We start from the raw sequence: 22,206 nt of genomic DNA on the forward strand, positions 1-22,206 counted from the left end.
AGAACAATAAAGGGCTACTTTGCTCCAGGCTCTCTTTGGAAGCATGACCATAAGCCTCCCTTTATGCTCCAGTGGAAGCCCTCCCCAAACTGCTCTGACAACCCTCTACTTCTCCCTACACTTACACTCTGTACAAATACCTATAACAGTGTACGTATCATTTTATCTCTCACTCAACCTTATATTCTCAGCACATAGTAGTTCTCAATAAAAGTTTGTCAAATGCATGAATGAACAAATGAAAGAAAAGGCAATGGAGGAAATAACATATACCAAGTATGGGTTCTTTCTATGATTTAAAAGTCAAGATGAAACTTCCTCCACACGTTTCAACATGCTAGATTTTCATGAACAAGCCAATTGCTAAGTATTGTTTAAAGACCTAGAGGTAACTACGATACAAAAAGCAAAAAGCATTACAATTGGTTTCTTCTGGGGAATGAAACCAAGAATAAGAACAGATGAGTCAGGGATCTATTATTTTCTTTAAACGACTTCTGATATTTGATTTTTAACTATGTATAGCTTGATAAAAATTAAAATATTCAAAAACAAAGATTAGTCCATTTTTGACCTGCTGTAACTCAAAAGCAGTCTGCAGTACATTTGACCTCACGGGGTTTAGTACAGTTTTGGTTTTTTTTTTAATTTTGTGCCCGGAGTCCTGATTACCAAAGAGTTGTTGACCCAAAGCCAAGTGGACAGATAAACATAACTGTGGACTTTAAGAAGGCAGCTCCAATGGATCTACACCGGCTGAGCAGGCATACTGAGTGGTGCCTGAAGGCAGCTGTAAGGACAAAGTAAATCAATTAACTGCATGGTTTTCATGAAGACCTCTTCATATCAAAACTTCTTTCTTTACATGCGTCTCCTCTGATCCCGTGGAGATGAAAATTGACATCCACAGTCATATTCTACCAAAAGAATGGCCAGATCTAAAGAAGGTAATGGTGATTAATTTGCTGAATTATTTCTAGAACTTCTCCAGCATTTCTCAATGCCTCTACTATAGAATGATGTCTTCTTTTGGGAGTAGATGTTAAGTTTCTCTGCTTTAGGAGTGATTTTAAGTTACTTGGTAGTTATTAAGTTATTCTGATTTCCTAGTTTTTTTTAATGACTTCATATTTATTTTGAAAGAACATTGATAAAAAGAAGTAAGTGTTCTCTCAAAATCCCTTTTCCCCTCAAATGAAGCACTCTTTAAAACTTCTGGACAATGTAAGTCAAGCAGGTTTACTTCCATTTAAGTCACATATTCAGCTGCTGGGGAGATAGGTGACAATTATGGTTTCAAGTAAGAGACTATTAAAAAACAGAATGTGATAGGTTCTCATTACTTCTAAAACATATCTCCTTTCTAAAATGTTTAAAATAAGTTTTAGAAGCACCAAATGATAGCTCTGTGGAATTTTTTTTAGTCTATTTTAAGACACTGTCTGAAACCATGCCTTTTTGATGTTCTTTAAGCTGTAAATCCTTGTTATGAAGTACAGAGTAGGAACATCAAAAAAAAAAAAACCTAGAGGAAATGACATGAAACGTTTGCACAATGAATGTCTCTCAAGACTCTTCTCTGTGTTTCTCAAAAGATGGACATTTCTTTTTTGTCATTAAGAACTTTTAAATGAACACTAAAACAGGAAGGTGGGGAAAATGAAAGAAATTTAAAGTTGGCTTGAGTTTTGTTTGGGCTAAGTATCAGATTTTACCCAATCTTCAGCCTTCTCTAGTACTTATACACTACTCATAGTGTTTCATCTTTTTTATCCCAAGTGAGGAAAAATGAATGAACCCAAACTCTAATTAAAATGTGGTTCACTGTTTCATTTGTGCAGGTAGATGAAACGATTTTCTTCTCATAGTTGTCTCCTGGAAAAATGGTCATCTTAAGTGTTTCTTTGTCCACTGGTATTTTAGGTAAGATGGACAGTGGACATTGTAGATCAGAAAATACAAGTGATGCTAAACATCTTTGAAAGGTTTTCCTATTATAGTTCATGGTAAGAACTAACCCTATCAAACTAACCCCTCCAAAAGGAGCCTAAGTGCCTACATGGGAACTTGCTGCTCTGAATGCTGTCATCTTCATCATATTTTATTAAAGTGTAGATACCACTTCACAATGTTAGTGATGAATACCCAAAACATTCCACCTAGTATCCTGTGCCATAACCCTACCTCCCAAGCCTGCCCCCACTTTGAGCTGAGAACTGGTCACCAAGAGCTGACAATTTCTAGCCGTCCCACTTAATGCAGGGCCCTGAAGGCATTGTTAAAACTGCTCCAAAAAACAAAAAACAAAACTTCTCCAGAAGCTCAGGGATGCAGAGCATGGGGAGGCTATAGCCACAGTTGTGTGCCCTGGAGATTCCCCATGCACAAGTTCCGCTGGCTCTTTATGTTATGCCTTCTTATCTTCTAGTTATGCCTTCCTATCTTCTAGTTATGCCTTCCTATCTTCTAGTTATGCCTTCCTATCTTCTACTTATGCCTTCCTATCTTCTACTTATGCCTTCCTATCTTCTAATTATTCCTGAAAAGAGGGGAGGGGCATTTTGTACCCATAAACCAGGCTTTTATCAAGCAATCTCACACCCTGCAAGCAGATAACTGATATACTTTTTAAAAAAAATTTTATTGAAGTATAGTTGATTTACAATGCTGTGTTAATTTCTTCTGTACAGCAAAGTGACTCAGTTATATGTATATAACTGAGTATATATATTATATATATATAATATATATATATATTCTTTTTCATATTCTTTTCCATTATGGTTTGTCACAGGATATTGAATATAGTTCCCTGTGCTATACAGTAGGACCTTGTTGTTTATTCACCCTATATATAATAGTTTGCCTCTGCTAATCCCATACTCCCAATCCTTCCCTTCCCTACCTCCCCTCCCCCTTGGCAACCACAAGCCTGTTCTCTATGTCTGTGAGTCTGTTTTTGTTTCAATAACTGATATACTTGATGATTATGATGCTGCTGATGGTAGTAATAATAATCATAATACTCTTACACTTCCAGAGAGCAATATATACATGTAATTTGATTCATATAAAATCTTGTGAGTTTCAGATAGGATTTCTATCATTAGCCCTGCTGGACAAATGAGGCCCCTGAGACTCAGAAATGAGCCTAGAATCCCAGAGCTTCGTGGGGCTATGGTGGCCCCTCCATAGCTCTACACCCACACCTACCTTCCGAGAGCTGCCCAGGAGCACATCATGGGGGGGATGTCCCTGCTTCCCTCTGCTAGACACCAGCCCGCTCCCCAATTCTCCACACTCATGTAAACCCACTGAGGGCTTCCTCACAGCAGGTCAAGCAATGTGACCTGCTATGTGCTGGAAGTTTCCGTTGGACTGCAGGCAAGTCAGTGATGAAACAATTCGCAGAAAACAGTTTGTGTTTTCAAACTGGGAGGAGGGAGATAAATGAAAATACATCTAAATGGTGCTGGGTTCCTTCTCTCTCTCTCTCTTTCCTTATTTCCAGTCTATATGATCAGAGTATTAAAGTGACATTAGTGGACAGCAGATAGTCCTTGGTGTTCATAGAGTTCAATACTTCTAGCAGAATTTCCTTTGTCTTCAAATCGTTTCTTAGTAGGTAAAATATTATTTCAAAACATCAATCTCCGATCTTTTCTCACCATTTTTTCAAACTTCCCAATAAAAAAAAATGAAAAGACTAAGCCAGTCCTAGTTTTATTTTGGAAGATGAAGCCCCTTTGGAAGAACTGATATCTCTTTTCAAACCTGCCTTTTCTTGTTAAATATTAATAGACACACTTCAACATCCTTGACCTCCTTAGGCAGTGAAGAAATAGAAAAGCAGAATCAACACTCCTGGGTTGGTGATTAACTAATGATTACAAAGGACTGGGATTTGAGAAATTTTTTCATTTTTCACTTGCTAATAATGATTGTAGTCAGAGTTAAGATCCTTAGGGGGGGAAACCTACCTGAGGTAGAAGGAGAGTAGATTCAGGATGCACTTGATTACATTGTTCCTGATGAAGCAGGACGCACACTCTGGCCCAAGAAACCAGGGTGAAAGTTGTTTCAGATTGATCCACAATGGGATTATTCATAACAACAAGGATGCTAATAAGGTTTCAGCTTTTTCCTTCAGCAAGACTTCATTGCCCACCTACTAGGTATCTGAGAGTAGGGTTTGCAAAGATTCTTCTAATTTTAAATGGGGTCCCAAAATTCCAGCCTTTAGGAAAAAAATTATATATTTACATCTTCTTTCATTAGTGATGATTTAATTGCACTTGATCGCTGTAAGGTTTTAGGAGACAAAATCCCAGACATAACTTGACTTTTAAACAACTCCTCTGAGGAAACAGATATCTGGTTTCATTACCCAGGAGGTTCATTATTCACCTCATGAGTGTGAGGTCCCCAAGACATTAAAAATGTCATTCAGCTCATCAACCTCTGATTCACATATACCCATTTCAGAAACACAACTCTTGTAGATAGAACTGAATTCCCTTGAATTTTTAACGGTTTTTTTTTTCTTTTTTTTTTTTTGCGGTATGCAGGCCTCTCACTGTTGTGGCCTCTCCCGCTGCGGAGCACAGGCTCCGGATGCGCAGGCTTAGCAGCCATGTCTCACGGGTCCAGCCGCTCCGCGGCATGTGGGATCTTCCCGGACCGGGGCATGAACCCGCGTCCCCTGCATCGGCAGGCGGACTCTCAACCACTGTGCCACCAGGGAAGCCCTCCCTTGAATTTTTAATATGTTTTTTAATTTGTCATGCCCATAACTGTCTATGGGACACTGGTCACTGTCAAACATTTTCAGATGGTAAATGCCTCCTGGCATACGCTCTGGCAAAAACTACTCCAAGGGTCAAAAATTTCAGACCCCAGGCTTGGTTCAACCTAGGATGAGAGCCTGGGGATTGTGTGGAGGCCAGATCTGGAGCAGAATAAAGTTGCCCCAAATAGGTTAGGTCTTTGTAAAGGCTCAGGGCAAGTACAAGGTGTTCCAAAGCGTTCCAAGTGCTTTCCAAGACAGGGAAGGGAGGAACACAGAATGACAAAGGGCTTCTTCCTTCACAGCACTCCTTAGTGTCTGCTCCCAGCGTCCACCTTATTTCACGACCTCAGGATGGAAGAGGCTGTCACCGCCAGGCCACCCCCACTGCCATTACTGCCTGCCACCACTACCATCACCATCATTGGTACCACCACTGTCACCAAACGCACTACCACAACTATCACCACTATCATGTCATAGCTTCCACCACTGCCATTACTATCGCCACCATCCCTACCATCGTCATCACCATCATCATCACCACTACTGCCACCACCGTCTCTGCTCCCACCACTGTCACCACCATTATCATGGTTAGCATTGATGAAGTCCTTTCTGTAAGCCAGGTCTGGTGTCCATAGCTTTGTCCGAATTGTTTCAGTCAATTCCCATAAAACCTTATGTCACCGTGACTGCGGTGAGCCTCATTTCACACGTAAGAAAACAGCAGCTTCAAGATGTTAAATTACTCCAAGAAAGTATCTTGTAGGCGGACTGTTGTGTGTGACCAGATCCTTCCGTTCTGCCCCTCCCTGCCTCTCTGCCCTTCCCCAGGGCAATACTTCTCTCACCAGCTAACTTATGGGTTAACATTCCATAGGGAATTAAGAAAAAGAAAGAACGAGAAGAAGGAAGGAACAGAGGAAGGAAGGAAAGAAGGAAATAAAACCTTTCCTTTTACAGTAAATTAAGATTTCAATGGTAAATTTCTGGTTCAAGAGAGCATTTCGGTTTACTCTAAAGTGTAACTGATTGAGGCCATTCCACCCCTTCCCCCGACATGCACTCTGGGCAGCTTTACCCAGGAGAAGAGAGGGGAAAAGCACAAGAGTACTGAATGCATGAAGGGGTGGCAGGGCACCAACGAAGGAGAAATTGGGTGCCGGGGGGAGGAGCTGGGGTCCCTGATGGACAGGTTCCCTTGCGTGACCAGCCTAGTAAGCCAGGTCCTCCAGTGTCACCTGGGAGGAGGCAGGTGGACTTCCAGAGCTAATGTGACAATTTGGAGCTGGAATTCAAGAACAGACCTTCTGCCCAGGTAGAACAAGGCTGGTAAAGAACTGACCAAATCTTAAGTCTACTGGGGCAGAATGCAGGGACAGACATAGAGACACACAAACACCCCTGTGCTGCAGGCCCAGACCTCCCCTCTGAGTCTGCAGGTGAGAGGGAAGCCAGGAAGAGGGATCTGCCAGAACCTGACCCCCTCAAGACAACGTCCCTGTACTGTGACATGAGAGCCAAGCCACGGTCACCTGGTCTCATCCAACCACAACAAGCGAGGAGTTGCACAATATTTAGCTTCACTACCTCTACCCATTGTTGCTGACAAGAGCTGTCCATGAGCCCTTTACACCGTGGTCTCTGGCCTCCACACCCTCCCCCTAACTTCACACTTTGAGAGCCATTGCTCTGGAGCATGGAAATGCTGAACACTGGAAGCACCTCTCCAATCTGACCCCAGATTACCTTTCCAGCCTCCCTCCCATGACACCGCCTGGCCCATGTTGTGTGTCAGTACCCTCCCCCACTCCTCCCAGGGAACCTGTATGTCACTCTATCACAGCATGCCTCACACATGGTAAGGCTCTTCAATTACCCACCCACCCTGGCCTCGCCCTCTCAAGACTGTGCTCCACACAGGCTGCAACTGTCCTTCACTTCTATTTTCTCTGCCCTAGAAAGGCTGGTCATGGTGGGACTCCATGAGGGTTTGACAAATGAATGAATGAATGAAAAGAATGAGATTTTAAAACCTATAGTTACATGAGTCATATATGCCTATGTTCACGGGCAGAATCTTTCAAATATTTTTATTCATGACCCCCAGGAAGAAATATATTTCATACTGTGACTAGGTACAAACATTTATATCTATAATGGAAACAACAGTTTCATGAAACTAATACTACACAGAAGCCATTCTAATAGATTTGTTCTATGCTATGCTATCCTATGCTATCCTATGCTATCCTATCCTATTTCATTCCATTCCATTCCATTGCTTTACTATCTTAACTTGGGTTTTCCAAGAAGCAGACCCTGAGATACGGATTCAAATGCAAACAGTTTGCTCTGGAGGTGATGCCAGGAAACACCAGTAGAGTGGGGAAATGAGACAGGGAAAGCAAGGCAGCCAGTGAAAGTGTAGAAGGTGTGCCTCACCTCAGAGACATCCTGCCTGAGGAGGTGAGGAAACCAGTGTGTGCAGTTTATATACAAATGCCCTCAGTCGTTGACTGAGGGATTTGGGGGGTGGAAATTAGCACCACTAATTTCCTGGTACTTCTGGTCTTCTAGAAGGGCCTAATCAAAGTTGGCGCCAATGGCAAAAGGGAAAATCTTGTCAAAGAAATGCGAGTGCTTTTAGTTGAAGGAGGGCTGGTGTGCACAGACACACTACGGGGAAGGAATATGGGTAGGACACCAGCCTCATCTGTTACACGTACTATTTCATGTTTTTAGAACATCTGGGTCATTAACCACTAAACTGATTTCATGATCTACTCACAGATTGCAAACCACAGTTTGAAGAACAGGGTTAATGTTCTAAGATGGTATTTCCTAAAGAGTGGTCCCTACGGTCTGTACTCCTAGTGGCCTGGAAAGGATTTTAGGTGGTACACAAATATTTTTTAATGTGCATCCTTATTTAAAAATTACAACCTGCATTAGGAGAAAAGGTAAAACTAGCACTTCTATGATAGAGAATTTTCTTCCTGAATAAATACATTTCAGGAAAAACATTGATTTGAATATAAATGTTGAATAAGTGATCATGAGCGTGGGGAAAAATGGGAAAGTGTTGCTTGAAAGGATAGAGCTTGGGATGCTCTGTCCCAGGGATGCGCCTTTATTGCAGTCCTCTCTGCTTTGACCTTTCAGTCTAACTGTGCTTCCTCTCCCCCACAGAGATTCGGATACGGAGGCTGGGTGCAGCTCCAACACCACGGCAAGGTGAGTTTCTCCCAAAGCACGAGCATGCCTCAGACCCACAGACCTCCTGAGTCTGAAACCTTCCAGCAGGCGGGCCTCTAGGAACCCCCAACTCTTCTGCCCTCCAATCGACTTTATAGTAGGCAAGGGGACAGCACTGAGGTTTCTCTAAATTATTTGCAAAAATGGGGATAACGTCATAGAACAGCATTCAGGAAGATAAAATTGGAATTGCACAAGCCATTAAGAAATGTCTCTCCCTCTCTCTTTTTTTTTTTTTTTTTTTTTTGCCCTAGAACCAATTTTAGCATTGCTCTGTGTCAAGGAAGCAACCTGGCCCTCTCCACCGTTATGACATTATATTACAGCTGACCAAATAAATGGAACAGTTTAGGTTTGCGCACAGGCTGAGAAATTAAACACTGGAGGCAAAAGGGAGAAGAAGCCACTGTTAGAAAGGGTTGAGTTTGGTCAGAGGAAAGAGCGAGAGGAAGAAGGCTTGAGGCAAAGCATTCAGCCTGAGAGAGCTGCAAATCTAGAGCTGCACACAGGTCAGGTCTGACTTCATTTTCAGAGGCATCACAAGCCCTCGTGGAGTGCATGGGGAGCCCCCCTGAGCTCCCAGTGGAGCACAGACATGACTAAGGCCCCTTGGAGGACTGGTGGTGTGGGAAGCCCATGTGCAGGGGTAACTCAATGCACTGTGATGAGGTAAGGACAGCTTTTGCACCAGGTACTGGAGGATGTACACTTGGGCACCAAGGACTGGAGAAGGCCTCCTGGAAGAAGTGATGCTCATCCTGGGTCTGGAAGCAGAGGTGAAGGCTTGCCCAAGGAATAAAGCAAACTAGAAAGCAAAGACAGGGAGCAAAGGCCTGGAGATATCAAACCTACGTAAGCCTAGAACTCAAGCATTTGGCTGGGGCTGGTACCAGCATTTCTCAAAGTGTGGTCTGTGGACCAGCAAGTTCAATTTCACCTGGGAACCTGGGAGAAAGGCAAATTCTTGGGCCTCACCTCAGACCTACCAAATCAGGAACGCTGAGGATAGGGCCAGCAATCTGAGTTTTTTGGTTTTTTTTTAAAGGAATTTTGCCTTTTTTTTAAAAAAAATTTATTTATTTATTTTGGGCTGTGTTGGCTCTTCGTTTCTGTGCGAGGGCTTTCTCTAGTTGCGGCAAGCAGGGGCCACTCTTCATCACGGTGCGCAGGGCTCTCACTATCGCGGCCTCTCTTGTTGCGGAGCACAGGCTCCAGACGCGCAGGCTCAGTAGTTGTGGCTCATGGGGCTAGTTGCTTCGCGGCATGTGGGATCTTCCCAGACCCGGGCTCGAACCCGTGTCCCCTGCATTGGCAGGCAGATTCTCAACCACTGCGCCACCAGGGAAGCCCACCAATCTGAGTTTTGACAAGCCTCCAGCTGGTTCTGATGCTCACTCAAGTTTGAAAACCACTGGCTCTATTCACTCACTCACTCACTGATTTTTATCGACACCTATTTGATGCCAGGCCCACCAGTCTAGACACGCGGAATATGCTGGTGAACAAGACAGACATACCCCCTGCCCTTGAGGTGCTCAAATTCTAGGGGGAGACAAACAAATGTGATCACTTCAGAGAATGAAATAAAAAACAGTGCTGGAACAGGGAATGACTGGGGAGATGCATCTGGGCTGGCTGGTCGGGGAGCTAGCAAAGACTTAGAGGATGAGAAGGAAAAGCCTGGAAGAGCATCCCTGGATGAGGGAATAGCAGTTGCAAAGCCCGCCATATGAGGAAGAGCTGTGTTCAAGGAACAGGAAGGAGGGCAGTTTGGCTGAGATGTGGTGAAAGGGGGAGACGGAAGGAAACCAGGTAGGCAGGGGCCATATCATGGAGGGACTTGTAGCACGTGCTAAGGAGCCCGGGTTTTATTCTCAATGTAATGCAAATTCTTCGGAGGGTCTTAGCGGCTGAAAAAGGTCACCTTGTCTGATCTGTGGAGGATGGATAGAGGCAGGTAAGAGTTTGGGGCACAAAGTGGTGGGAAGAAGCTGGAGAGGTAGGCAGAAGCCTCATCAGACGGGGCCTTGGAGGATGGGTTTAGGCCTTTGTACTTGATCCTGAAGGCAGTGGGAAATCATTAGAGTTTTTTAAACATCAGAATCTCTGGAGCAAGCCCATTTTCACTTTCATCAAAGGCCACCCACTAAGTGCCAATTTAGACACTGGGCTGCACTTCTCCCATGAAAAGTGTCAGTTCCTAGCCTGGGAGCTGATGATCTAAGCTGGCCTCAAGTCTCCCCAAAAGAGAAGACAAGCTGAGTGGAGATGATGACAAGGCCACTGGGAAGCCCCAAGTGCAGGGATGGGCAGCCTGTAATTTTTTTTTTTTTTTTACTCCCTGTCCCAGGCTGCAGTTTGTAACCTTGACACTGGATTTGAATGGCCTTCATTTCATCTTGCTTCTGTGTCAAAGAGACTGCAAAAACTTAACAGCAAATCTAAAAAAAAAAAAAAAACCCAGAACAAACAAAAAAAATCCAAGAATGAAAATATTTCCAGTCAAATCTATTACCTGATATTTCCAGCAAAACTGGATATAACAGTAGTCTTATAAAACAAAACAGTGACACTTTCCTTTCCTCCGTTTCAGAAACAAAACAAACCAAAACAGAACCAAATTGGTATTTACCTAATTACAGTGGTCAGGGATCACAGTCACTGGAAAACAACATGCAAATATATACAAATATGCAAATTCAGCTAAGAGCAATGAGAAAATCCAGCACTTTGGGGTAGAAATTTCTTTTCATTCTCCTGTATCCCTTTGGTGAACAAATCTTTTCTGTCCCCCATGAATGATTAACCTCAGAGATTCCTGTTTTCTGAAAGGTCTTTGCAATACACTTCTCTGGTCTGCCCTATTTGTTTCTCGTCTTAATCTTTGGTTTTTCAATGCTTTTGGAATGAACCAAGGGGTGTTTGCTTGCCATGGTAAAGCCTTGTTCAGAACTGAAAAACAACATTTGTCCTTGGGTTGAATATTTATAATTTGGTTGAAGATTCATAAAAGTATGAATGGCCTCCTCTCAGGAGCCACATGGGGTGGCGGCAGAATTGAGTGCTGATGGCAGGAACACCCAATAGCATTTAAAGGAGGCCAGACACAGGACCTAGTTCAAATCCATGGGTCAGCAGCATCTAGAAACATCGACTGAGTGTTCTTCAGGCCCTTGAAATACAAAGACACACACACGCCATTTCCATCACACTTAGCATTTTCAGACACACTATTATGTGTGATCTTCAATCATCATGTTCCTGCTCTAAGACATGATTTCCCTTTCACTGCAGAGCCAGGAAGACACTCAAATGAATAAAGAACATGCAGATAGTGACAATTTTGTGCCGAGCAAAAGAGAAAATAAATAGTAAGGGAATTCAAGGGGGTGGGAAGGCCAAGGCAGGGGGCAATTCTCATGAAGATAAAGAATCATAGGACTGTAGGACTAGGGAGCATCTAGTCCAGTGTTTGACAATACGGGCTGCAACCCAACAGTGAGTCATAATATCAATTCAGTGGGTTAGGACAGCTTTAAAAATAAAATAGATTACAAAAGAAAATAGCAGAATGTATTGTTCATGGCAAGAGTAAGTGTTGCTTCATCAAACTTCTGTCTCAGTTTGTATCTGTATAAATCTTCGATTGGCCAAAAAGTTCGTTCGCCTTCTTCCGGAACAACGTGCCCGAACGAACTTTTTGGCCAGCCCCAACAGATCTATACAGATGCAGTGGGTCACAATGGAAAATATATTTTTTAATGTGGGGTCGCAGCCAAAATCGATTGAAAGCCATTCCTCTAGTCCAATATCCTCATTTCCTGTTTTTATTTTTAAGCTTAACTTTCCATTACATATGTAGAATCTGAATAAATTCTCCTTTCTATTTTTTATTTATTTTTCTCATTTTACATGCATTTATTATATGAATTAACTAACTACATGAACTGAGAAAGAGTCCCATTTGCAATGCAAATATAACATTCGTACAAAAAAGGACAAAATCAAATGAAACCTTTCTTGATTTAAGGTACTTTAAAAAAATAAGGCTGTCAAATAAATTCTCCTTTTTAAATTTAAGCTACTGAAGATAAAGCTACAGTTCCCTTGGATCAGCCCTCCCCATGCTCAAAAGTAATTCCTATTAACAGTTTGGTGGGTATCTTTCCAGACCTTTTCCTGTGATTTTACTTTTACATACAGGCACCTGTTAAAAAGGACATAGTATTAAAAAGGACATAGTATTATTTAATATGTTTATGTACATATCTTTTAGCTAAGTCAATCAGGTTCCAAACAGAAAACAAACAGCATACTTAGAATATTCTGAAAAGGGTTAATAAAGAGCCTGCTTATAAAGGTGTAGGCGTGGGATGAAGCTGCGGAGGTAGGCAGGGGTTGGATGATGAAGGGTCTTAGGCCAGGTTAAGGAGTTTGGATTTCACCTCAGGGCAACAAGAATCGATTCATGAGTTTTAAGCGGCGGAGGTAGCGAGATCTGATTTAGGGTTTTAAGAGTTTACTTGGCTGCTTTGTGGAGACTGGGCTGGAGGGGAGCAAGAGTGAAAGCAGCAAGAGATGAGGCTGGAGGCTGGAGGCTGGAGCAGTCGTCCAGGTGAGAGAGTATGGGGCTTGGACCAGAGCTGGAGCAGTGGAGATGGAGAGAAGTGGGCCCTTGCAGCGTCCATTCTGGAGACAGAATTAATGCCATTGGGCAATGGATGGGATGGTGACACGTCAAGCCGAGGGAAGGGAGAAAATGATGTAGTCTCAGAGGGATGAGAAAGATAATGCTGATATCAAAGGACAGAAGCGGCCAAGCCAGGAGGACAAGCAGATCTGGGGGAGAGAGCAGTAGGCTGAGTGAATAGAGCTAGAGGTGGTTGTAATAGAGCCTCCGTGGAGCTGTCCTTCAGAACCTCGTCATGTGGGAGAGAGGCTGCTTCCTGGTGACAGTGTCTGGGCCATTTCTGCCACCTTTGTACCTCAAGTCCAACCAGCCTGGCAGTTTGCATGGTCTAGAGGGAGAGCCTGAGTGGGGACTGGGGGCAGGGGGAGGAGAATGGAATCTGATATGAAATACTGAATTTTAAAATACATTTTTTCTTTTTTCCCTCTGTGCTAGTTTTTTCCTTGTTGTCTATCCATTCTGTGTGTAATAGTTTGCATCTACTAACCCCAAACTCCAAGTCTATCCCTCCCCCACCTCCCCTCCCCCTTGGAAACCACAAGTTTGATCTCTATGTCTGTGAGTCTGTTTCTGTTTTGTAGATAGGTTCATTTGTGTCATATTTTAGATTCCACAGATAAGTGGTATCATATGGTATTTGTCTTTCTCTGCCTGACTTACTTCACTTAGTATGACAATCTCTAGTTGCATCCATGTTGCTGCAAATGGCATTATTTCATTCTTTTTTATGGCTGAGTAGTATTCCTTTGTATATATATACCACATCTTATTTATCCATTCATCTGTCAATGAACATTTAGGTTGTTTCCATGTCTTGGCTATTGTGAATAGTGCTGCTATGAACATAGGGGTGCATGTATCTTTTTGAATTACAGTTTTGTCCGGATATATGCCCAGGAGTGGGATTGCTGTATCATATGGTTAATTCCATAAAATACATTTTTAATGATACACGATACCAGACATTTGAAATACCAGCCATATTTGAACTCATTTGCAGATAGTATTAGAACTAGAACTTAAGAATCAGAAGTGTCAGAAGTGAAGTTCCTTGGGAATCAGACTCTGAGATAGAGATGAGCATGCAGAAGGTTTATCAGGAAGTGCTCTTAGAGTGGACATCACTGAAAGGGAAAAGAAGGAAGCAGGATAAAACAGAGGGCAATGTCGAGCTGTGATGTAGTCTCAGTGGAGGCCTCAGCTGACCGTACAAAAAGCTCTAAAGCTAACCTCCAGAGTTGTCCCAAGTTGGGGGGTGAGGGCAAGGAAGAGGGGCCTTTACATCTCTGTGGCAGTCAGTCATTCGAAGTGGGCTTCCCTGGAAATAAAGCAGGACTTTAAGGGTAAGTGATTTACACATAGGATCCAGGTTTCCTGACTGCTGTAGTTATCATGACTTCTACTACCCCATGCTGTTCTGACTTAAAAAACATTAGAGGTATATTTGAAATGAGTTATCTGGGTGGCGATGGATGGTTGCAGAATTCTTTAATTAAAATAAAAATAACAAAAAGAACCCTTGATTTTCTTTCAAGAGTTTATAAAAAAAATTTGTTTCTGAGTTGAAATAATTTAGAGCAGCTTGCTCCAATTACTTGATTATTAGTTAAGTTTAAGATCTTGGTTGATGTTGGGATCAATGTTAAAAACAGAACCTACGAGACCCCCCCAGTCCCTCCCCTAGCAGCAAGTGCTGACTTCTGAGGCCCATTTATATCCCTGCGGGGATCCTGGGTTCCTAAATATCATGTGAGAGGGATCAAGAATTGATTCTCCACAATAACTGTCAGGTCCCAAAATACTGGTTGAAAACGCAAAGAGAGGGCTTCCCTGGTGGTGCAGTGGTTGAGAGTCCGCCTGCCGATGCGGGGGACACGGGTTTGTGCCCCGGTCCGGGAAGATCCCACGTGCCGCGGAGCGGCTGGGCCCGTGAGCCATGGCTGCTGAGCCTGAGCGTCCGAACTGGGAGCCTATTGGGGCACAGCTGCCCTGTGGTAATTTTCACTGAGAAAGAGCTCCCCTGACAGTTGCTGTCATTCATTTGCCTTACGATGGATCCAGCATAAAGGGTGTGGAGAGAAAAGTTTAGTAAGTCTGATTCTCCTGCAACATAATTAGGGCAACCCCCCAAAAAGACTGGACTCCTTAGGAAATTATAGTAATTAACATTTGCTTACTAGATAGACAGCAATTGCCAAATATCAGCCAGACAGGGTGGAATAATGGCTTCATGAACCTGGATTCTTCTCCCAGTTCTATACCACTAAGAGCTCTATAGCAGCTAAGCTCTATACCACTGCATCTCATGGACTCAATGGTAAATGCAAGAGTTGAACTAAAGAAATGATCCATTTCTGTTTTAACACGTTCTGCTTTGTCTGAAACCAAAACTTACTTGTGCACCTCCCAGAGAAACCCAATTTCCTCCCTTGCCATTGATAGTATATGGTAAAATCTGGCCATTGGATGGATCTAGAGACTGTCATACAGAGTGAAGTAAGTCAGAAAGAGAAAAACAAATATCATATATTAACGCATATATGTGGAACCTAGAAAAATGGTACAGATGAACCGGTTTGCAGGGCAGAAATTGAGATGCAGATGTAGAGAACAAATGTATGGACACCAAGGGGGGAAAGGGGCTGGGGTGGGGGCGGGGGTGGGGGTGGGGGTGTGATGAATTGGGAGATTGGGATTGACATGAATACACTGATGTGTATAAAATAGATAACTAATAAGGACGTGCTGTATAAAAAAATAAATAAAATTAAATTAAAAAAACGAAAACAAAATCTGGCCATCATTCATTAAGCAAGCTCTCTGGACTGTACTAAGTTCTTTACAAACATTCTAGTATTGAAACTTCTGTATCATTCTGTGTTCTTAGTTGCAAACAGCAGAATCCACTCTAGCTAGTTTAATTAGAGAAGCAGCTCACAGACTTTCTGGGAGGGCCAGAGATCAAGCTCAGAGGCTGTGCTAACAGAAACAATGCCCAATACCTGGCCGGGGACCTGTTCTAGCAAGGCTGTGAGACAGGAAGCTCATGCTGACGATGCTGACATTGGAGACCAAAACACTGCAGCTTCTGCTCCAGCCACGTCTGACACCTCAGGCAACACCCCTTATTAAAAGACTGGATTCTGCAGAGTCTCTGCTTCCTCACAGGGCTCACTTCCAAATCAAAGTCACACATGGGGTCTTCTGATCGGCAGAACCTAGAGCACATGCCAGTGCCCCTGCTACAAGGGGAGCTGGGAAAGTGAATTCTGAATTCCCCCTCAGGAAGGGGGAATCATAATGTGAAAATATCTTTGCATATAGGAAGTGTTCCAAGGATGCTGGGTGGCTACAAGCATGACAAATAAAACGGTCCACATTTTACAGATAGAAAAAGTGAAGGTTAAACTCAGAAGGGCTGTAACTTAGCCAGTTAGACTGCTAGTAAGTAATTTAATGAGATTTAAGCCCCTATCTATTGAAATGCAGAGACCAGGCTCTCAGCACTCTGCTACACTGGGTATTTTATGGTAATTAAGCTTTCCTAGTAAGAAGCAAAAGAAAAAACTTCTAATTGCCAAATGAAAGTTTGTTTGTCAACTTTTTCTCTTTCACCACCACCCCTCTCTACTCCCTTCACAAATAAAAAGATGTGTTCCTATATTCTATTTGTGCATTCAGTATCAGCACCCTTGCTTGCAAACAAAAGAAACAAAGAATGGTTAGTTTAAGCAGAAAAGGAATTTGTTGAAAGTATTTTAAGCCCCTCAAGAATTACAAAATGCTTAGGGAACCACATTCAAATGTGCAGGTGATTGAAGCCACGGCCAAGGCCATGCCACAGGTACAGCCCGGTTAGGACACTGCCACCAGCACCACTGCCAATGGACATAGCTCATGGCCACTGCTGGAATCAATACTGGCAGCATAGACTCAACTGTTCTTGTCTTTTTGCATCACTTGATTTTGATTCACAACCAAGCACTGATCTGTCAAGTTTGAGACAAGGAGAGCAAGTATTTGGGTTTTAGTAGAGGGAGGCTGGGCCCTACCTCTACCAGTACTCTTGCAGGAGAGTCCCCAATCTAAGAAGGTGGTTCAGGTGCTGTCATTGTCAGCAAAGAATCAGAACTGAGGCAAATCAATCCTGATGTCCAGATCTCAGAGACTCGGCTCTGCCTGGGTGTAGATACCTGTCATAGTTACACAAGTCACTTGCTTACTGACCTATTCCCCAGTCTGTGAGCAATGAAAACATGGATGTGAGGGCTTGCTCATGCTTGGGAGATGTGCACAGGCTGCCGCACTTCAAGGTGAAAAGTGCTCGGCCTCGTCCATGAAGGAGATGGGGAAGGTCTAGTCCTTGGATCAGAAGGATAAAGGAGGAAGCTGTAGCAAGACCTGAGCGCAAGCCAAGAGGAAGAGGAGGAGTGCAGAGAACTCCATCAAGCACAACTCAAGGCCTTGGATCACCACACGCTTACACGGCCATCACGTAGGGCCCAAGGGCAATCTTGAGGCTCTGAAGCACCACCAGAGGTCATGTGTCCTTAAGCAAGGGAATGTCGGGAGACAGCCCAGTCTCTAATTAACCATACATCATTAATACTAAGAATAACTAACACTCAACATGTGTCAGACACTCTACTAAGTGCTTTATAAAGATTATCCCATTTCATGCTCACAAGATCCCTTTAAGGTAAGTCATATTATTATAACTATCTTAAAAATGAGCCCAAACTCAGAAGTTTCTAGACAGAACAGCTAGCGGGACAGAGTATGAGACTCCACAGATATTTGATGTCACAAAGCAGAAGAAACCATGGAGCCATGGCTAAATGGGACGAGTTTGAACTAATCTGTGCCATCTGCCAAAATGATTTAAAGTAAGCGGTCATTATCGACTCTGACCATGACTCTGTCCCACCCGTCTTGTTCTCTGGGCCAAAAGCAGTCCAAATCCAATGTATGCGTGCCTTGTATGCTGGGTGGTAAGCTGGAAGCAATACCTCCTCATGGAGCTGAAGAGGCTGCAATGAAAGCAGGGTAACTGAAGAACCAAGAATCTTCTTTCCTCCCAAAAGCAACCACTGACCTGTCACTCCAACGAAGCCTGGTCGAGAGAAGAAGGCTGTGGCCCAGTTATGCCAACTCCTCCAGGAGATCCAAGGAGTCCAGCACGGATACTTCAAATTTAAATAACAGAGAGAGAAAGATATTCAGATTTCCAAATACAACGTCACTGCAGAGCATAATAATAATAACATCTGAATGAAATAATGCCATTTGCAGCAACATGAATGGACCTAGAGATGATCATACTAAGTGAAGTAAGTCAGAGAGAGAAAGACATATATCATATGATATCACTTATATGTAGGATTTAAAATATGACAGAAATGAACTTGTCTACAAAACAGAAACAGACACACAGAGAGAACAGACTTGTGGTTGCCAAGGAGGAGGTGGGGTGGGAGAAGGATGATGGATTGGGAGTTTGGGATTAGTAGATGCAAACTATTACATATAGGATGGATAAACAACAAGGTCCTACTTTATAGCACAGGGAATTATATCCTGTGATAAACCATAATGGAAAAGAATATGAAAAGGAATGTATATATAACTGAATCACTTTGCTGTACAGTAGAGATTAACACAACATTGTAAATCAACTATACATCAATAGGGGACTCCCCTGGTGGTCCAGTGGTTAAGACTCTGTGCTTCCAAATGCAAGGGGCACAGGTTCAATCCCCGGTCAGGGAACTAAGATCCCACATGCCACATGGTGCAGCCAAAAAAAAAAAAAAAAAAAACCAAAAAAAACCAAGCTACACATCAATAAATTTTTAAATAATAATAAAATATTAATATCTACAAATAATAATAACCTTTGGCTTATGGAACCTCTGCTCAGCCAGCTCAAGTACTCTGTTCTTTGTCTCTGTGGATGGGAATCTGTGCCTTAATTTCTTCCTTTTCTCACAGTCTTTCCAATCTCCATGCTTATGACCTAATTTTCTGGTGGCAGATTACTAACTTGTCTTTTTTCCTCAACTATATATCCTTAAAGTTTTACATCAGTCAGAGAAAGTATATTGCCCACCTTAGGTGCCACATAAATATTTGTTTTATAAATTGAAAAAAAAAAACTGAGAAAACTGAGGCTCAGAGATGTTGTTTAACTTGCTCATGGTCACACAGTAAGTGGCAGAATAGGGATTTGAACCTTAGCAGTCTGATTTCAGGGACCTGGATCAGAACTTTTCCCTTTTCTTTAGGGATCAGCAACAGGAGGCCCAATTAAGAGGCCGCTGCCATGCTCCACACAGACACTTAGTTTGCACCTCCCCACCCCCGCACTGAGTATTAAAAGGTAGTGTACAAGGCAGGCATGATGCCTGGTAGAGGTAGCAGCTCAGAACCAAATTTCACATAAGCTGCTAGACTGATTCACTGCATGGCCTGCCTCCTCCTGCAGGTGTTGACATCAGTGGGCCCTGCTCTGCTAGACAAATTATTTACTCTCACTATCCATCTGTTGCTTCTCTATAAAACAAGAGGGTTGGACTAGATGGTCTATCTCAGAGGTCCTTTCAATTCTAAAATGTTATGAATCTAGAGTTTTCCAGATTCTGGGCTATCCTCTTGGGTCTTGGAGCCAGAGGTTCTGGCAAGGTGACTTACACAATCCTCAGCTGTGTAGTCCCAAAAGGCCATGACCATGACCTTGTTCTCTCTGTGTCCAGCCACTGACACCCACAGAGCACATCCCTTCAAATCCAAGCCAATATTAAGGCACAAGGACAAAAAGTTGAGTTCTGTTAAATAAACAGATTTCTACTTCTTCGAGGATTAAGTAAAAAACCCTAAAAAGGTTAGGGGAGAACCACGTTCCAAAGCATACAAGGAAGGATTAATCTAAGTAAGCTTAGGTCACCTTTGATGCTGATGTGAGTTTTCTGACTCAGGGAGAAGCAAAGATGCTGAAAGATGGAAAGGTCTTCAGAGTGGTCCAAGAGAACTGCTGGGACCCAGAAGTTCGCCTTAGAGAAATGGACCAAACAGGTACTTCCAATGAGAAACACTACCAATGTTTGCATCTGATGTAAGAGGCATGTCTACCGCTAAAGTCTGTTGACCACTTTAGGTGATTTATGTGATGACATCTCCTTTTATCCTCCAAGCCAGGCTGTTCCAGCTTCACTGGGGGAGGGATGGCACCTTCCACAGTGATGTTTTTAGAGTGTGGATTTAAAATTTTTTGAAATTAGGTATACCGTTTTAAAGTAGCATGCTGTATTATTTAAACACATTTTAAGTTCAACTGCATAGTATTTACTTATTATAGAGCCAATTAAAACAGTAAAAATAAGAGTTCACAGATTAAGGATGCCAAGTGCCTGGTTAGTCAGATTCAGGATCCGATTTCTTTCTGTAGTTTCTTTTGGTGCACAGTACACAGAATGTCCCCACTGACACATAAGGGGTGGAAACGGGAGCAGTTTACAAAAAAGTTAATCATGTAATCTCAGAATACTCTACAATGAAACCAAGCCAGAAATTCGAGAGGGGAGAATGAGGAAATTTTTGTTTCCAAGCTGAGTCACTAACCATTTCTAAGAACTGCTTGCATTCCTCATCCCATATTTTAAAATCAAACAAATCCTCATAATTTAAAAGAATTATGAAAGCCTATCTAAAATATGGTATGATGGGTAGGGGATAAGATAAAACAAAATAAAACATAATAAAATAGTAAAATAAAAATGTGGCATGACAGACGCATTGTACTTTCACTTGTTACTACCTGGTTGACCGTGCCACCAAGGAGAGCGTGCTCCAATGAGAGAACGCAGCCTTCTGAACACGCGTGGGATCTGCCCAGAGACTGTGATGGGGAACTCCCCATGACAACACTGTCAGGCCTAAATTTTGACATCAGTGGTCTAGGTTTAATCCAGAAAACAAACAATTCACACACACAAATAAAAGAGCCCTTTAGAACTACCACCTTCCTAACCAAGGACAAATGTATAAGAAGTTCAAAAAATACACACAGAGATGGCAGGAGACATTTTATTCCAAGGTCTGCATAAAACAAGTTCATAGATATCAGCCCCAAATAAGGAGGTGGTCTCTGGCATGTTAGAATTTGGTATAGCTACTTTAGGCTAGATATTGCTTTATAGATTTTTTTAAATAATTAAAAGTACATCTAAATTGCATTCAAATTGAACTTTGCGGAAAGCCTGAAGCACTTCTGTAGACCATTCCATAGAACACAGTATATATGCCCCATCTACTAGAATGGAGGTGGTAGGGGCACTGAGAGAGAACAGATTTTCAGACTGACAGCAAAGACAGCAAAGGTCTTACTCTAAATGTGAAGCACAAGCAGCTCCCACCTCTCAAGGAGAAAACTAGTGGAAAGGAGACTCAGATGACTGGTGTCAGAACCATTGCTCACGACTGCAGTTTAGGTGAAGAGTGTCTCCTTTGGTTTTTGTTGTTTGTTTCATTCCACAGCTATCCTTAGGAGGACAGTCAAGTCTAACCCTTGCTGAGCATTTTTCTTTGTGCCAGGTACTGTTCTCAGCACCTGACATGTATTAACTCAATTCCTATAACAACCATCGTAGGTGGCGTCTATTATTATGCCCATTTTACAGATGAAGAAACTGAGGAACAGAGGTTAAGCAATTTGTCCAAGATCGCACAACTTGTAGGGGGGAAAGCCGAGATTTGAACCCAGGCAGTCTGGATCCAAGTGCTTAACAGGTGCATCCTACTGCCTCTGCCGAGGTAAAAGAATGATGAAGGCACAGCACAGAAGGTTCCAGCAAGCCATGCCATCTTCACAGGGAGAAATATGTAATTGCAGTCCCTGGTTTACTTCATCACATCTCTATGTGGCCGGCATTGTTGTACCTAGTGCCACCTGAGGGGTATTAGGAGGTGAAGTGGTTTGCTCGGGATTACACAGCAGTAAATGGCAGAGCTAGAATTATACCTAGGGCTGTCTCTCTCATTCCATCACTTTTCCCAAGGGAGCTTTTCCCAAGCCTCCCTCAGGATGAGACCTGCCTGGGGTGTTTATTAAAACCTTTTTTCAGGGCCCATCCATTGAGTCACAGTTTCCAAAGGAGGGCCTAGGAATTTGTTTTTACAATGTTCTCTTCCCTCCACCCCCTGGCCCCTATAGCCATTTTACTCAGCAGGTGAGTCTGGGGAACACTGTGCTATTGCCAAACTGTTAAACACCACTTTAAAAACAATCAGCTCTCATTGGGTTAGACTTGTTTTTTCCCCCTCTTGATTCCCAGAAACCAAAGAACATGTGTCCAAATCAACCAACACATAAATAATGCAATTTACTATGTTAATATAAAATATGGTGACAAGTGATGGCCACTGGGGTATACAGAAGGTACAAGGCTGGACAGCAGCCTCATCCCACCACTTG

General features: G+C 42.8%; 1 protein-coding gene across 1 annotated transcript in view; it reads left to right on the forward strand.

The window, feature by feature from the left end:
• Nucleotides 1-652: 652 nt before the first annotated feature.
• The window catches only part of ACMSD (aminocarboxymuconate semialdehyde decarboxylase), a 62,377-nt gene continuing 40,823 nt past the window's right edge, over nucleotides 653-22,206 (forward strand). The window contains exons 1-3 of the mRNA XM_004265436.2: nucleotides 653-947; nucleotides 7,982-8,026; nucleotides 19,712-19,808. Coding sequence (XP_004265484.1) covers nucleotides 891-947; nucleotides 7,982-8,026; nucleotides 19,712-19,808 — 199 coding nt within the window. The 5' untranslated portion in view covers nucleotides 653-890. The remainder of the gene's footprint in view (nucleotides 948-7,981; nucleotides 8,027-19,711; nucleotides 19,809-22,206) is intronic.

The sequence above is a fragment of the Orcinus orca genome, chromosome 7, assembly GCF_937001465.1.
Source record: "Orcinus orca chromosome 7, mOrcOrc1.1, whole genome shotgun sequence".
In the NCBI taxonomy this organism is placed as follows: domain Eukaryota; kingdom Metazoa; phylum Chordata; class Mammalia; order Artiodactyla; family Delphinidae; genus Orcinus; species Orcinus orca.